The 16,977-nt window shown below is 61.7% G+C and overlaps 1 protein-coding gene across 1 annotated transcript; it reads right to left on the bottom strand.

The window, feature by feature from the left end:
• Positions 1-6,698: 6,698 nt before the first annotated feature.
• On the bottom strand, positions 6,699-15,515 carry LOC111146445 (myomaker, myoblast fusion factor). Its single transcript, XM_022502004.1, has 5 exons — positions 15,381-15,515; positions 11,037-11,151; positions 10,102-10,250; positions 7,321-7,437; positions 6,699-6,848 (listed from the first exon to the last, which is right to left on the bottom strand). The coding sequence occupies exons 1-5, from the start codon at positions 15,513-15,515 to the stop codon at positions 6,699-6,701; spliced, it is 666 nt and encodes a 221-aa protein (XP_022357712.1).
• Between the last annotated feature and the right edge of the window lie 1,462 nt (positions 15,516-16,977).

The raw sequence follows: 16,977 nt of genomic DNA, 5'->3' as shown, positions 1-16,977 counted from the left end.
CTTCTGCCTCCTGTCTGTCCTGCTTCTCTGTGGACTCATGCATGGGTTTATAAACCTGCGCTACCTGCATGGTCAGCCTTGCACCAGGCTTGGTGGGGCCCTCCCAGCATTCCCATGCAGTGCGCTGGGATGGTCGGCCGGGTTCCCTGCGCACTCAGGGAAGGATACAGCACCCGGCGGCTTGGACGGTCCACAGCGGGGTTCTGCCTTGTGCCATCACACAGCAGGACAAGAGGGGCCGTGAGCGGCAGAGGACAGGACACGGGACTGGGGAGCACACACCAAGAAAGGTCAAGTCCCAGCTCTGTCCGTGTGAGACCTCGGGCACTCTGACACTTCGCTGATCCTGTTTCCCAGTCTGAGCAATGGGGAGAGCCAAGATGCGCCAGGATGAGGACGTGATCACAGGCTTGAGAGCCCCTTCCCGGCTGTAATGGGGCTGATCGCACAATCCGGAGGACACGGAGATTGTGGGGCCCAGTGCAGAAGAGCAGGTGTCGGCAGGGGGGACATCAGCTGCCCTCTGAGGTTGTCTGTTGTGTTGACATTGTGGGGTCTGCCGCTCTGCGATTTCTGGAACTGGCTGGGGGCCCCAGCCTGGGATCGCCCTCAGCCCCTCGGCCCCTCCCCTCCCAGCACCGGAAGTCAGGGCTGTTGGGCTGAGGCCGGCGTCTTCCCAGAGCCCAGGCTGGAGCCGGCAGCGGACAGGCCCTTATCTGCTGCTGCTCTGAGGCCCGCTACTGGGGGGCAGGGGCCCGGGGGCTCTGCCAAACATCTTCCAGATGTGGCCACAGCTACCCGATAGCCTGGCGCTGGCTGGGGCTCTCAGCCAGCAGTCTCCTGTTAGCCGAGCTGTTAGGAAAACAAAACCCCGTGAAGGCAAGGCGGGTGGGGGCCCAGCTTCTCGGGAGGGAGAGAGGGCGACTGGGCCCGACACACAGATCTAGGCTCTTGCTGGCCTCCTCCTTCCCTGGAGCCTTTTGGTGGGAGAGCCCAGCCTGCCCAGCCCGCCCTGAGCTTGGGGTGGTTGTAGCCGTTGGCTGGCTGCCTCCTGGGTGGGGGTCTCAGTCTCCCCGGCCGAGGGCCCCCTGGAGGGCTCCTCTGCGGTGCACAGGGGTGGGTGATGGGAGCTCATGTGTCCACTCATCCCCAACGGCAGCTCGACAGTGTCACCAGTTGCCGGTCACATTGCGGGTCCTGTGTGCCTCCGCCAGCCTTCCCGAGCCAGGATGGGGTTTCGGGCAGCAGGGGGTCGTGGGAGGAGGGGCCAGCCCACCCACTGCCCTGCGGGACGGTCCCAACAGGATAAGCAAGGGGCTCTCCTTCTGGAGGTGTCGGGGGCTGGAGGGTGACCAGGGTCACATGGCCTGGGGAGTGAGCACTGCAGAGCCATTTCCTTTCCAACACTTGGCCCCTCCATTGCGTTCCTGGCGTGCAGGTCAGCAAGGGGTCAAGGCCAAGGCTTCTGAGGTTACTGGCGAGCCATTTATCCCATGTGGGCTCTTCAAGGAGCCGTGAGTCTGCCCTGCCAAGACATGGAAAAACCCACCCATTCCTTTGTTAAGAAATGTGTGTTAACTGTGCACGGGGAGTGGCCGACATCCTCCTTCGACCCACCGATGGGACCTGCTCTGCAGAGCCTTCCCCGACCCCTGTCCCCTCACTCACCTCTGTCTCCACTGCCCCACTAGCGGGTGTGAGGTGGGAAGGCAGAGCCCGGGGGTGGCTCCCGGGGAAGGGGGGTGCTCCCTGAGAGGCCCCTAGGCTCAGACAGCTGCTCGCGTGGGTGACCACTGTGGGCACCCATCCCATGGCCCTTTCTCGTGCAAGGCTGCACCCCAAGGCCAGCACACAACTGCTCTGATGTCCTGTTCATGTGCTCAGGTGACCGCACCCCCCACCCCGACCTGGAGAGAGGGCAGGAGGGCAGCCCAGGAGTGTGGCCTCCTCCCCCCTCCACCTTTGGACCCTGAGCATGCCAGGCGACACCCATCTAGCTCCCTCTGGCCCGGATCACAAGCCAGAGTCGGAAGCAGGGAGAGCCCAGCCGCGGAACCCTTCCCTCCGTCAGGGCAGCCATGGTTCTCTCGTGGCTCTGATGGGAAGGAGGCAGGAGGTAGGGGAGGTTCGGGGCACAGAAGACGGGCGGACTCGGAGCTGTGGCACGGTGAAGCTGTCATGGACGAGGCTCAGGGGCCAGGCATCTGCAGGCTCCCACGGCTCAGGCCACTTTGCTTTTTTGGTTTCAGATTCAAACCTGCCTCTTCCAGGCAGCCTTCCTTGCTTACTTCCTTGATCCATAACAAACACTTGTTTCCTTGGCAAATGGAGGCATTTGGTGCCATATCTGGGGTGAATGTCTCTTGGTGATAAGGACCCCCTTGCTTGTTTGCCCCCTACCCTCTTGCTTGTCCATGACCACTGGTAATGGAAATAACGATGCCATTTCTTAAAATGCCATTTATACAATACTGTGCTAAGTGCTTTGTACTCAGTGACCTCATTCAATCTTGGCAACGACCATGTGGGGTGGGGTGGGCACTGCTACAGAGGAAGCCGCTGAGGCCGAGGGAGCCGGGAGGGGGCCGGGAGCCCGCACGCGGTCACGGAGGGAGAGGTCCTTCCTCGTGTCTGCACCTGACCTCCCAGCCCAGCCTCCTGCTTCCTCTTTCTGTCTGTTTTACTTTCCCAAGACCAGTCTAGCCAGCCCTTGACTCCGTTTACCCCATGGGCCGGAGTGGGCCTGCAGGCAAGGCTGCTGTCCCTGGTCAGAGGTGAGGAAACCCGGTGGGGAGATGGGCCGACAGGGCCGCAGGCCCGGTGCCGGGAGGGGCGTCCGCGATGGCACGTGCCCGGCGTGGCCGCTAAGCAGCTCGCTTTCTTAAGCGGCTGACCGGCTCCCCGGTTACGCCCTGGGCCTTCCGCCGACTCTGCAGAATCGGTCTTGCCCACATACCTGGCGCTCCTTCCCGCAGCTCCCGGTTGCCTTCCTGCGGGTCCTGGGCCAAGCCCCTGCGGCCGAGCCCGGGGCGGATTCCGGCTTTCGCTGACTAGAGCTCAGCCCCGCCGGCGGCCCCCAGGAGGTAGATGGGGAGCTGTAAAGCCTCTTTAAAAGGGGCAATAAAAGTTTTGGGTTTCAGATGGTCTTACTGAAGAAGCGAGGAACAGAGACAGGAAATGTCGGTAGCAGCGGACAAAGGCCAGAGCGCACAGACTGTCCTCCTTCCCAGCACACAGGCCGCTGGCTCCTCCCGGCCCCGCGGCCCGCGCCGGGCTCCCAGCTCCCGGGGAGATGCGGGGGCCCCCACAATACACTGTTTTGTCTGCGAGGTTGTAAGTGTTTATAACACTTCTCCGTTTGCCGCGGAGGAGGCGGGCCACGCCCCCTCCAGCTGAGCCCCGCACGCGAGTGTGCGTGTGTGTGCGCGCGACGTGTGTGCACGGGAGGTGGTGTGTGCCTGGGCCCGGGGCACACGAGGGCTCCAGCAGGGCCATCGGCTGCGTCCCCTCTGTGCTCCGCAGGGTCTGGAGCCTGGGGCTGGCCCCAGAGAGGCCCGTGTCTCCTGCGGCCCCCAGGTTCAGCGGCATCCAGCAGTGGGAGGACACCGCCCTGCTCCTGCGTCCCGCACGCCCCAGCCCCTCTGCCCACGTCACTTGGTGTCACTCAGGAGCCCCAAACCACACGTCCAGGGGGCTGCCCTGCTGCTTTAGTTCCCGGCGGGCGTGCCATCCCGAGCCATAGCCGCAGGCCGTAGCCGCGGGGAGAGGGTTGTCCCATGAAATACAGGGCACTGTGTCAAAGTCGAATTTCAGGTCAACAGTGAGCCGTGGTTTAGTGTAAGCACGTCACGTGTAAACACGCCCCAAATACCCCATGAGATTTACGCAGGCGAAATCATTACTTTTTATCAGAAATTCATGCATAACCAGGTGTCCGGGGACCCTACATCACGGCCCCTGCATCAATTTGAACTTAAATCAATGAAAATGAACTGGTACTTAGCTCCTCTGTAGCTCCAGCTGCGCGGGGGGAGGGGCAGCGAGCAGCGGGCGAGCCTGGTGGCCCCAAGCATTTCTCGGTCTTCCAGCACGGTCTACCGCCCCGGCGCTCCGGCGCTCCGGCGGCTAACCTCTAGGACTCCATGTTCGCCCCCCGCTGGAGGCAGACTCAGGGCTTCTGGCTCCCTAATCCCTCATCAGGGCCTGGTGGGTGGTGAGTCCTGTCCAGAGCCCCCGGGGGTCTGGGAGGGCCTCGGAGGTCCTTGCTGGCTCCAGGTGCCATGACTGTCCGGTTCTAAGGCCTGAAGACCCTGGGCTGGGCGTCACTGTTTGATCTGAAGACCGTGACCCTCTTCCTTGTTAGTCTTGAGGTGAAGGGGCGGCCATTCTGGGTGGCCTCCTCCCTTTCGTCCCCCTCCCGGGCACTCATGCCCTGGTCCTTCTAGAGCCACCAAGATGTCAACGTGAGCCTTTGAGCTGGAGGAAGATGCCACTAGGAGGGGGAGTGAGACCCTGGGGACAGCCACTTCCGCAGCCAGGGTCCGAAGGCCAGGGCCAGCCACTGATGCCCCGGCCCTCAGTGTCCTCATCAGCACGGTGGGGTCTCCATGGCGCTGAGCCTGCTTGGAGTGGCACAGCAGGCCTAGAGTCCGCGAGGCGGATGGGGCTGAGGGCTGGAGCGCGCCTCCTAATTGTCCATGACTTACAGACTTGGCCGGGCTCCCGGACAGCCTCATAAATCAGCGCGGCCACAGTGAGTAGCCTGTTCGTGTGGGCCTTACGCGCTTGGCAGGCCCCTCGCCTCCTCCCTGCTTGGGAGCACGCCGCTGCCTCCCATTTTCCATGGGCCGCCGCAGACCCGGGAGCTGGGGTGTGCTTGTGGGGCGTGGGGGGTGCTGGGGGGGATGGCGGAGGGCTGGGGAGGGAAACCACCACCTTGGGGATGCCCGCTTCCAGACTGTTCCCCCAGGCCCCTGGCATGGCCCCCAGCACCTTCCCTTCCCCTGCCGGGTGTTTCCCCTCGTGGAGCCGGGAGACGGGCCTGGTGGGAAGTCACTGTTTGCGGGGCGCTCTGTCTCCTCCTGGGGCGAGCACACGCATGTGGCTTGTACGTGTGTCTACAGTACATGTGAGTGTGCCCACAACCCCCACCAGTGACAAGCCACTGGAAGCAGCATCTGGCCATCATGGCGCTGGGGAAGGCGGGGACACGTCTGTCTGGGTGGACGGCACCAGAGCACGGAGACTCAGTTTCCTCATCTGGGAAGTGGACCTGTGACGCATCCCTGCTGCCCGGGACCCGGCCGGGACTCAGATCCAGCGCGAAGAGCTGAGCGGCTGCTCTGTCGTCACTGGGCTCCAGCGATAGAAAGGGGCTGAGCCGGCATGAGGCCGTGGGCGTCCAGTCCCCCACGCGCAGGACCTCTGGATTGTCAGGGAGGCTGACAGACAGTGGGGCCAGGCTGAGGGGTCAGCCTTGTCTCCAGCTCTCTCCTGGCCCCCGGAGGTGAGCAAGAGGTGACTCTAGGACAAGTTACAGGCCGCCCTCTGCCGTGGGAGTGGGCGCGCCCCTTCTGGAAATACAAACAGGCCCCAGACAGGTGTAGGTAACTTCCTGCCTGACAGATGTGCCCACATCATTCGGGAAGCTGGGGCTGCTGGGGAGGCTCAGGTTTGTGAGGTGATGTCTGGGAGGCCTGCTCCCGCCACCCCCGGGGCTCAGTGCAGACAGGCTCTGGGCCGGGGCTCGCTGGCCTCCCACTGCCAGCCGGCCCTGGGTGTCCAGCTGTGGGCCGCTGGCCTCCGCTCAGGTTTCCCTGCACCCAGACCCCCTCCCCACACTGGCTCTGAGCCCGGGCGGAGTGCTGGGAGTGCTGGGAGTGCTCCGAGGACCCACACAGGTGCTCAGGCCTGCCCGTGGGGTGGTTCCCGAGTCAGGTGGCAGGCATGGCTCTGGGACCGGTGGACTGGGCTTGGGGCCCAGCTCTGCCCTTACTGGCTTGGGGCCTCAAGCCCACCATTTCCTCCGAGCCTCAGGCTTCTGTCTTTAGAGTGGAATGACCGTGCTTTACTGCAGACTTGTCTGATGGATTAGATCAAGGGCTGAGTACACAGCTTTGGGAACCCAGTAAGGCCAAGGCATTGGGGAGTTTCATAGGGGTCTCCGTTCCTGAAATGGCTTGATTCAGGGACCTGGCTGGAGGGCTGGCCACACGGGCCTGGGCCAGGGACAGAGCTGCCCCTCTTCTGGCCTCAGGAATTCCGACCGGGTGTGTTCGGAGCCGGAGGGCACAGGACATAAGTGGGGACGCTAGTTTCCAAGAGAAAACTGATGCTGCGAGTAGGGGCGCGGCCGGGGCTGGGCCGGAGCTTCTGGGTGACGAGGGGAGGGCCGATGAGGGGGACACACAGGTTCCAGGCTTCTGTAGACACACCTGTTGGCCATGACTATGGAGAAGCAGGAGGAGGAGGAGGAGGGTGGGGGAGGAGGGAGGAAGGTCTTTTCTTTCCAGCATGATGTTTGGCCAAAGTGGAAACCTAGTACCTGGGGTCTCCAGGAGCACTCAGGGTGGTCCCCAAATCCCTGGGGACCTCTCAGGCTCAGAGGAGAGACGTTTCTCCTGGGCACTCCTGGGGCGTGAGATGAGGGGGAGGGCAGGGGCTTGTGGGGGAGATGGGGACAGGGGCAGGTGGCAATGTCAGATACAAGCACAGCAAAGGGTAGAGCAGTCCAGCTTGGCGGGGGGCCCTGCACTTCCGGCCTTCTTGTTGACCTTGGGTAGCAGGAGGACAAAGGACATGGCCAGGGCACAGTGGTAGAAGCTGTGAACATAGGTGTAATCCCAGTCCTGCAGGGGCGGGAAGGGGGGGATTGGTCTGCGGCCCCAGGCTCCCCCCAACCCTCTGTGCCTCTGCTCACATGCCTGATGTGCCGGGGCACCTGCCGGTCACCCCCCACCCTGCATCTGGCCAAGTAGCCTCCTCTAAGGGGCCTCTCCTCAGCGTCCAGCCCATGGGCAGTTTTTCCTGACCTCAGCCCCCTGGAGTGCTGAAGGTGGAGAGTGGAAGTTCGGCTGCTGGGCCTTTGACAATGAGGCCGGGCTCCCCCCCCCGCCCCCGCTTCCTGTAGGTGCGTGCTCCAGCCCCAGGCCCCATCCTGGCTGGGTGCCTCATCTCAGATCCCCGCAGACAGCGAGAGCTGGGGTGCTGGGGATGGGCGGTGTTGTGGTGGGAGGGAGACCTCCCTCCACCCACCAGGAGGGACAGAGAAGACAGCAAGGGGACGCTGTGGAAGCCCCCGAGGAGCCCCGGTCCCCGTACCTCGAAGAAGAAGCGCAGCATGAGAGCCAGTGCCCCGAAGCAGAGGCCGGGGCCGATCTGCTGGGTGTAGACACTCTTGTCGGGGTACAGACCCTTCTTCTCCTTCATCTGTTGCAGCTGTGGGGAGAGTGGCCGGGCAGAGAGGTCCCACGGCAGGGAGGCCATTCAGAGCTGGCTGGAGGGCTGGCCCCAGGCACCCACGCGTTCCTTGGCTACCCTCAGGTGGGGGATGGGGCTCAGGGAGGTGCCCTACGTGCCTGGTCCCGTGGCGGCAGGCCCCAAGGGAGCCCCATCCTGGATGGCTTGGTTGGGAACCCCTGGACCAGTTTGCCCAGTGAGGACCGCCCCCCATCCCTGCCTGCCTCTTTGGGCTAACAAGATAACCCTTGCACACGCACCCCTGCTGAGCAGCAGGGACCCCCAGGGGACCAGATTCAGCGAGGGGGTGTTGGAGGGCTTGGCCCGCCCACCATGTGGCCCACGGGGATGCCCGTGTTGTGGTCCAACAAACCCTTCGGTGGCTCGTGGATCAGGACCCACGTCGTGCTCCTGGGATAAGCCGGCTGGCACGGGACTCTCTGCTTGCCCGGATGTGCACGTTAGTGGGAGGCGTGAGCCGGCACTGACTCATACAAAGATGGGTTCACGTACATTGACAACGTGCAGTAAACGTGGGACCGCATCCTGCACCTTCCCACCCCTGGGGCCAAGGTGTCTCAGAGTGCCGCTGTTTGGGATCTCAGCACAATGCACACCGTGGATCGTGGACCCCTCCCCGGCAGGGCTGGGGCCCCCACAACCACACACACCTGCTGGGTGGGAGCCCCGTGCCAGTCGGGGCGGGCTGGCCCACCAGAGTCTGGGGTGCGGTTTTCTGGAATTTGCCATTGCTGATAAAACATCAGGCCCCGCGTGGGCACAGATGGCAGGTGGGCGCGGTTGTGGGGTCTGGGTGTGGTTGGCCACGGCCCTGCGCCTGCCCAGGGTCACGTCCTAGACTGGCCAGGCCCTGCCCCGTGGTCCCCACACCCGCCTCTCTCTGCTTCCCCTCCCTGAGGGCTGCTGTTCCCAACTCAGGCTCAAGAAGGGACGAGCCTCTGGGAGAAAAATCCACCCTCATTCCAGGGAGAAACTGCCCTTGAAAATCCAAAATAAACTCCACGTTAAATGGTCTGAAAAACACAAGTTGAGCCCCAGATGTAGGGAGCCAGGCAGACCTCTTGGTTCCCGTGGTTGGATCCACAGCCCGAGGGCCGTGGAAGTCGCTGTGGCGCTTTCCACGGAAACTGGCGAGTGGCTTCCATTCTGGCTAATTACAATCAAACACAGATCCAGGCCTGCCAAGTTCTGCGGGAGGAACAGCCTCCCAGGGCAGCCTGGCCCACTTCCTGCTGGGGAGTGAGCCTGCACTATCGCCCCCCGGGCTCTGTGTTTATGCATTCCGGCGCGTTCATTAACGCGGTCCCTCCCGGGACACGGCAGACCCAACAGGCCTCCCTGCTCTCACAGGCAGCTTCGGGGGCCTTTTGTGTCAGCCTCCCCCCTCGGGGAGGCTGGAGGGGGAGAGAGGCTCCTTCCTTTCTTTGGGAAGTCAAGGCCCGACGTCACCCGGCGCCGTGCGACTTCTTGTCGCTCGCTGACCTCTCTGAGCCCTACTTCCTTCATTAACCGAACGGCAGGACAAGCCCTCTACTCCCTGCTGTGGGAGGAGCAGGACTTTATTTTCCCTCCCGCAGCTGTAAAATGGGTTGATGGACACCTTCTGCGCCACCTGCCCAGCCTGACCCCTGTTCCCAGAGAACTGCCCTCCCGCTCCCGAGGTGGCCTGAAGCCCCTTCACCCCATCCCCTGAGGCCCTGCCATCTGGGCCTTAATTTTGGGTCCTTGAGTGGGTGTGTGCCAGCACATGGAGTTGGGACACCCCGAGATTCCAGGTGGAGCTCCAAAGGGGCGAAAATGTGGCAGAGGGAGGAGGTCACCTCGGGGCCTGCGCTGCTGCATGGCTGGAGAGTGGGTCCAGCCTCAGGCCTGCCAGCAGGCCGGGCCTGTGTTCTGGTCCCTGCAGGGTTCAGCTCCTTCCCTTCTGGGGTCCCAGGAAGTGCCCCTGGGTCCACTCTGCTCTGGCATCCCTTGTCAGCTCGGGAAGCGTGAGTGGCTTTCAGGCCTCACAGCCAGGAGGGCCTTGGTACAAGAGAGCTGTGGGGAGGCCTGGGGACAGTGCGTCAGGACCCCCAGGGGACCCAGTGAAGACATGTCAGCGTTCCAGAGTCTGGCTCAGGCTGCTTCAACGCTTAGGGGCTGTTCCAACTTCCTGTCCACTACACACCACAGCCTCCCTCCTCAAGGCTCTCCGCCTCCGTGAAGTCCTCCTAGAATAATCCAGGCTTTCGCAACTCTAAAGCAGTCATTCTCTGCAAAGAGTAATAATGATGGTGGTTGTTGCTCCCACGTGTCGAGCATGTTAGAAGCCAAGTTCTATGCCAACACTTTTAGATACATTAACTCAACTTCTTTGAACCAAACCTATGAAGCAGGTACTGAACTGTTCCCGTAACAGCCAGTTTCCAGACATGGAAACCGAGGCAGAGAAGTGGAGTCACTTGGGTTAGGTCCAGAGCTAGTGGGTACGGACGATACAGACGGTCCGTGTGGCCGGGGGCCTGGTGTTCCTCGTCTCTGTGCTCTAGCGGAAGCCCTGAGACGGGACATAAACGGAGACCCCGAGGTGGAGGTGTCATGGGGGCGGGCGTCCCTGTCCTCTGAGGTTCGCATGGTACGCACCCACTTTGTGGCAATGATGAGGACAGCCGTGCCGATGGGGCCCGAGTACACCCCATAGCCCCAGCGGTCATGGTAGATCCGCACCGCGATGGTCAGGACACCAAACATCACGAAGGTCGACCTCTTAGGTTCGTCAAAGTCGGCCAGCGCTGGAGGTGGGGGAGGAACCGGGAGGGGTGAGCAGCCCCTCTGCTCCTCCCGGCCACTGCTCCCCCAGACGCATCCCTTAGGCACCCCAGCCAGAGAGACCCCCTGGGCCCAGCCCAGTCACCCGGAGGTCTGACCGGCTGGGTCTAAGGTACAGAGGTGGACAGAGCTGTGTGGGGGTCACGGGCAGGGCATTGCACACCTGCCCCTGAGAGCCCCAGGAGTGAAGACAGAGACATGCAGGTAAGAGACAGGAAAGGTGTGAGTCCTTCACGGAAGCTGGGCGAATACCAGGGAGCCCGTGCGATGGGGCCCGTGTGTCCTGACGTCGCCTCCAGACGGCGCTAAGTGAGAAGAAAGTTGCAGAAACTACGCTTTTGAGCAATTCCATCCTCGTAAAAGCCTGAGCTGACAGTGGTGGGCACGGCGGCTGGTAAGGGCCTCAAGAAATGCCTTGGGGGCAAACCCTGGTGTGCAACAGCGGTCTCCTGGGCGGGGGGAGCTGGAAGCCCAGCCACGGGTTCCAGGCACGGCTCCGCCACGTGATTCGTGAGGAGCTCCGAACAAGCCCTCGTTCACGTGGGAATTGAACAGGAAGCAAGGATGGGAATCAGGGCGTTTAAGGACGGTGCGTCCCGTCTCATCGATTAAACCGGGCTTCGAACCCCAGGAGAGGGGAGAGACGCTCCCTGTGTTGGGGGGGGCAGAGTCAGCGGGCTTGGCTATTTCTGGGAGCTGCAGGTGGATGGTGGGGTGGGGACACTGGGCGACAGGGCGCGGCCACTCACCCATCAGCGAGACCCACATGCTCAGTGCTGTCCCGTAGACGCTGAAGTACTCCAGGACGTCATGGCGCATGAAGCAGACCACCGACAGGCCGGGCCCGTCGCAGGCGTGGTACAGCTGCTGGGAAACCGCGGTGGTCAGGGGCTGGAGGGGACGGCACAGGCCCCAGCTGTGCCCGGCCCCCGCCACTCCCCGCCAGCCAGGCCACTCACTAGCCGCGAGACTCAGGCACGTCATTTCGTGCCTCAGTTTCCCCACCTGAAAAATGGAGGTGCCGCCAACCACTCCCCTCATGGTGTCTTGTGGGGATTCGACAAAACGTTCCCGTGAGGGGCCGGGAGCCTCGGATGTGCTCAGAGCCCGGCTGGGTCTCTCCCGGTGTGTGTATGACACGACCACATGGAGTCCAGGCATCACTCCATGAAGCCCACCGGGGCGGGGCCCCGAAGACGTGCCCTGCACGTTCCTTCAGCACCGGAGTTTACCCAGAGCAGGTGCGTGTGCGTTCCCTCCGCGTCTTTGGGTACAAGGCTGCGGCCTAGGTCTTGGATGCCAGTCAGCCCTACAGGGGCCTGGGAGGGCCTTCTGTCGTGAGTGGCCGTCCCAGCGGGGCAGTCGTCAGATGTGAGTGGGCACCAGAACCCTGCGGGGGAGGGCTGGCGGGGACTCGCGCTGCCCCCCCCGCAGGGCTGGGTGGCTTCCGAGGTTCGCGCGGTTAGGAGTTTCCTGGGGCGCTGACAGCTACCCTTGTGGAGCCCACTTTGGGAACCTCCGGCCTGTCATTGTTTAGTTCCAGTTTCCTTAAGGTCCTGGGAGACTGCGGAGACCCCCGTGTTGAACACGGCATGGCACGTTCTCCCGTCTCTCTCCTGTAGTCTCCCCAACACCCTATTTAATAGCAATTTAAAAAATATTATATTTATTTATTTGACAGAGAGAGAACATGAGTAGGGGGAGAAGGAGAGGGAGAAGCAGGCTCCCCATGGAGCAGGGAGCCCGACATGGGACTCGATCCCAGGGCCCTGGGATCGTGACCTGAGCCAAAGGCAGACGCTTAACTGACTGAGCCACCCAGGAGCCCTTTAATAGCAATTTTTAAGACAGAATACCTCTGTGGAGTATTCTCAAAGCAGTCAACTGAATTCTTACAGAAAACAACAGCTCTCTCCTTTTGCCTACACATTTCATCACTTTAAGTGATATTTAATTATGTGATGTAATTATTCTGACAAGTCCCAAGGGTGTAAACGAGTTTGGGAACCAGCACAATCAATTCTTGGTGAGCCCAGCTCAGCAGGAGGGAGGAGGCATCCAGGAGATCAGCCCAAGTCTGGAGGCCCAGGGATGTTACAGGGGGAGCAGGAGCCCTGCATCGCCTGGTGAGTCAAGCAAGTCGGGCTTGGCTTAGAGCTCCTATTGGTCACAATCATAGGTGACCGAAAGCAAGCGTGCACCCAGGAGGCATGAATAGAGGTATAGTGTCCAGAACGAGGGAGGTGACAGTCCCACTTCTCTGCACCCTGGTCAGACCCATCAAGAGAACAGGGTTGAACTTTGTATGCTGCACCCTTTGAGGTGACACAGGGAGAGAGGATGGAGGAGAGCAACTAGGCTGTGGACATGACTGTCTAGCTGGGGAAATATAAGCTTCAGGTAGGGTCTGATCAAGGTGCTCAGACCTTGGGGATAGGGCAAGGAGAAGGACTCTTGATGCGCACGGTGCTGGCAGGCAGAGCTAGGCCCTGTGAGTGACCTGGCTATTCTCCTGCTACTTCTGGAACTACATCCCTCCCCACACTGCCCATCCCGGTCCTCTGGGGTTTCTGCTCCCTGCCTCTCCTTTGTGGGACAGATCACCGTGTATGATCATAGACTGTGAGGTGCTCGGGAGTGTCCTCCTCGGCCCCGTGAAGGGCAGGAGAGCTCTGTCTCAGCCTGGCCAGGCAAACCCAGGGTCAGGGAGGCAGGCTTTGGAGTGGTCGGGAGGAGAGCTGACCCAGGAGGCGTCTCCCCCAAGGCCCTTGGTTCGTCTCGATCAGACAGGTGGGGAAGGGGAGACTCAGAGCAGTGCCACCTGCCAAGGGGGCCGGGCAGAGCAGTGACTGGCATCCAGCCTCCCTGCCTGTGAAGCCTGCCTCTCTCGATGCAGGGGCGCACTTGGCCCGTGAGGGGGCTAGCAGGGGTGGAGTGCGCCGGGGGTCTGCTGGGAGATAGCACAGCCTCCAGAGGCCCACCTAAAGGATCCCTGCTTTGTGAGCTTAGGCGGATGGCGGCAGCTTGGGGCCTCCTCTGTCGAGGGACGAGAATACCCGCTCTCTGGGGCGGGCCAGGGGACTCTGTGTGACGGGGCAGATGCACAGTGTTGGACACAGAAGTAGCGACTGTGGCAGGAGGATTCTGGCCAGAACACGGAAGAAGCCACATTGGAGGCAGAAGGGGCAATGGTGTTGCTTGGGGCTCTGGGAGAAAGGGGCTGAGTGGGGCTTTGAGGTGGGAGGACATTTGTCACGGGAGGCAGCTGCTTCTGCCACTCTGGGCGGGCTAGGGCGGGACAGGGTGGGCCTCTTAGGTCAGTCTGGAGGCAGCTGGGGGCCAGCCCAGCCCAGCGGGGAGGGGTGGCCCGGCATGTCTGTGGTTTCCGGGGCTGGGTCTAACATAGACCTGGGAACAAGACCCCCAGCTCCTCGCCCCGGCCCTAAGCCCCTTGGACCTGCAGAGAAGTCCCAGGTCCACTCTGTGTCTGGGTTTCTCATCTGTCAAATTGACTTCCTGGAACTCACCCAAGCAGGGCTCCCTTGTGGAGCTGACGAAATGGCATTGGACAAGATGCCTTGAATGAGCCGAGAGCCCCAGAGCGCATCTGTGACACTCAGTTTCTTCATCTGTCCAATGGGCTGGTCACAATCCCTGGCTCACGGGGAGCTGAGAGGACTACATGAGACAGTGCATCCACAGCACGGGCATGGCCCAGAGCCTGGACACTGGCCCACAGCCAGAACCACCACGCCCAAGATCTCTCCCACCCAGGTGTGGAGACAGAAACACCAGGCAACCCCCAGTCCCAGGTCCCTGCTGCCTAAGGGAGCACCAGCCCACGTGCACACAACCTCTCCCATGACAGGTGCACGCGTGTCTGCGAACACGTGCGTGTGTTCACAGACCTACCTGCCCAGGGCTGCCCCAAGGACCCCGACACTCGCCCACAGAGGCCTGGCTGCTGGAGCAAGGCCAGCCGGCGGTGGGAGCCGTGTGAGTTTTCACACGTCTGGCGCTGCCACAAGGCGGTGGCTGGGGACACTCGTCTCCCTGGTGCCAGCTTTTGCAGGGAGCCGGGCTGCGGAGAAGGCGAGTCTGATGGGAGCTGGTGCGGCAGACCGTGGCGGGGGAGGACTCAGAGGGACACAGGTCGGCCCTGAGACACAGATCGGTGATGGGTAGAGGGATGGGTCATTGATTAGGTAGGTCGAGCGATGATGGATTAGAGAGAGAGGTACATAGGTAGGAAGGTAGGACCCACAGACAGACAGAAGCTTCAGGACAGGAGATAGAGCCACAGAGACACGTGGAGGGCCAGGGGGACAAAGCCAGACGGGGAAAGACCAGGAGGTTTGGGACGAGAGCAAGTTCTATGGAGACTATGGAGCTCCAGAAATCAAGAGGGACCCAGACACAGACATTTAAAAAGGGAAAAAAGCAAATGTGGAGAAAACCAATAGGAAAAATGCAGAGGGAGAGCGTGCTGCTGGGAGGGAGGGAGGGGAGAGACAGACAGTCATCAGGCCTGTGCATGGAGGAAGAAGGACTCAGAGGGAGACACAGGCCTCTGAGAAGGACAGACAAGCAGACATGAGCAGGCCCTCCTGAACCAGGGCCAGCTCCGGAATTCTGGAATCAGAATCACCCAGGCCCTCCACATTCCCTAAACTCCACTAACCCCCTCCCAGGCCTGGCTCAGCCCCTTCCTCCCTGCTCCGCTGCCCTGTACTTGTAGCTGGGAGAGTGGCCTGAGCGGGGGTGGGGTCGGGGGGAAGTGGGTGGCCTGGGGTGGTCTGTCGGCGGCAAAAGGAGGGTCACCCCAGAAGACTCGAAGGGCTCGTCCTGGACCAACCGACGCTGACCCACCGCGGGCTTGGTCTTGTGCACACCAATCCTAGGGTGACTTCCTGACCCAGACGGGGAAACTGAGGTCCAGAGAGGAGGAGGGGGGCCCCCAACCCTCTCTCCTGGTCTCCAGGCTCTTTCCTTCTCCTCCAAATCACTTTTCTTCCTCCCTGGTGTGGGAAGGTGGTGGAGAGATGGCTCCTTCCCTGTGTCCCTGTGCCTTTGGGCCAGTGGCCCAGACTCACCGCCACAAAGAACATGGTGAAGAGGTAGACCATGGCCTCCATGTGGAACCGCCGCCTGGCAGCGATGCTGACGGCGGGGAGGAAGACCAGGCTGCTGAGGGTCGGCAGGAGAAGTTTCGCCGCGAGTGTCCCCATGGGCCGGGGTGCAGGGGAGGGCGCAGGCCTCCCGGGTCCCCAGGTCGGAGGAAACCAAAGGGCCGAGGCCTGCTCCCTTGAACGGGGGCTCTGAAGGCAGCTGTGGTTTGAACGCCCTGGAGGGAGGCAGGGGCAGGAGTGCACATGTGAGAGCCCATGGACGGGGCCCAACAGCTGAGATGCCATGTGACCCACACTTGTCTCTGATTTTTTTTTTTTTCTCGAGAGACCAGAGCTGTCGGTTCCAGGAGACCACGCTTCTTTTCTTTGAGGCAACAACCTCGGAGTAAAGTGGCCATGAGGAGAACCCTCAGCGTGCAGCCTCTTTCGGTCCTGGCCCTCTCCCCCGGGCCCCAGGGAGCCCAGAGGGAGTGCGCCAGTGGTCTCTGCTGCTGGAGTCCCGTGTCTGCAGGCGGCGGGAGGACAAGGTGTAGGCGATTCTCATCGCCGACCAGCACGGTGCTTTGCCAGCCCACGCCAGGTCCCGCCTGCTCTTTCCCCAGCCGGGTTTCCTTGACAACTGGACTAATGAGACAGTGTGTTCTCCTCGGTTACGTCGTTTCGCATTTGTAGCGAGTGGCAGGGCCGTCCATCTCTCCTGGAGCTGGCGTGGCAGCCTCCCTCCGCTGGCCTTGGGGAAACGCCCTTCCCTTGTTGTAAGAGGTTTTAGGGGCGCTGTCTGCCAGGGTGTCCCCTTGTCCTCTGGCCCGGGAATCACGGCGATGGTGAGCTACCCAGGCAGACTCTCTCCGGCCTGGTCGCTCGCTTCCTGACTGATCTGCTTTCTGCCCAAGAACCATCTTTAGTTCTACTCTTTTTTCATCCTGATATAATTCACATACGACAAAGTGCCTGGATTGGAAGTACAGTTGGATGAGTTCTGACAAGTGCACATAGGTATGGGACCACCATGTCTCCCCATCGGCCCAGGGTGACCCCTCACGCCCTTGGCCAGCGTAAGCAAGCGCTGCTCTGCCGCACGCCTGACTTGGCCTGTTCCAGAATTCCGCACAAATGGGACCATGTGGTGTGCACTTGGGGTCTGACTTCTGCTCCAGCGACAGAGCATCCCTGAGAGTCACCCACATTGTGTGAGGCGGTTTCTTTGGTTGCCAGGCGAGTGGGGTTCTACCACGTGGACGGCCACGCTTCTGTTCTCTTGAGAGCTGGACGCCGAGGGCGACCACATAGGGACAGCAGGAACACAAGTGACAGGAGCCCTTTCTGCAACAATGCATTTGGTCACACCATTTTTCCGCTTCGGTGCCTTCCAAGGCGGCTACCATCCCTGGGGAAGAGTCCAAGGGTCGAGGAGAACACCAGGCCATCCGTGGTCCGGCCCCTTCGGCCCACCGCACACGCGGGTCTCCACCACACTCTCAGACCCCGTCTCTCCTCCTATCCCCCGCCCCCCACCCCACCACAAGAACATAGTTCCTCCTCCTCCTCTTTCTGGCCATTG

Source organism: Enhydra lutris, unplaced genomic scaffold, assembly GCF_002288905.1.
Source record: "Enhydra lutris kenyoni isolate GAN:26980312 unplaced genomic scaffold, ASM228890v2 scaffoldscaffold13, whole genome shotgun sequence".
In the NCBI taxonomy this organism is placed as follows: Eukaryota; Metazoa; Chordata; class Mammalia; order Carnivora; family Mustelidae; genus Enhydra; species Enhydra lutris.
This window is presented reverse-complemented; position numbering and strand designations above follow the sequence as displayed.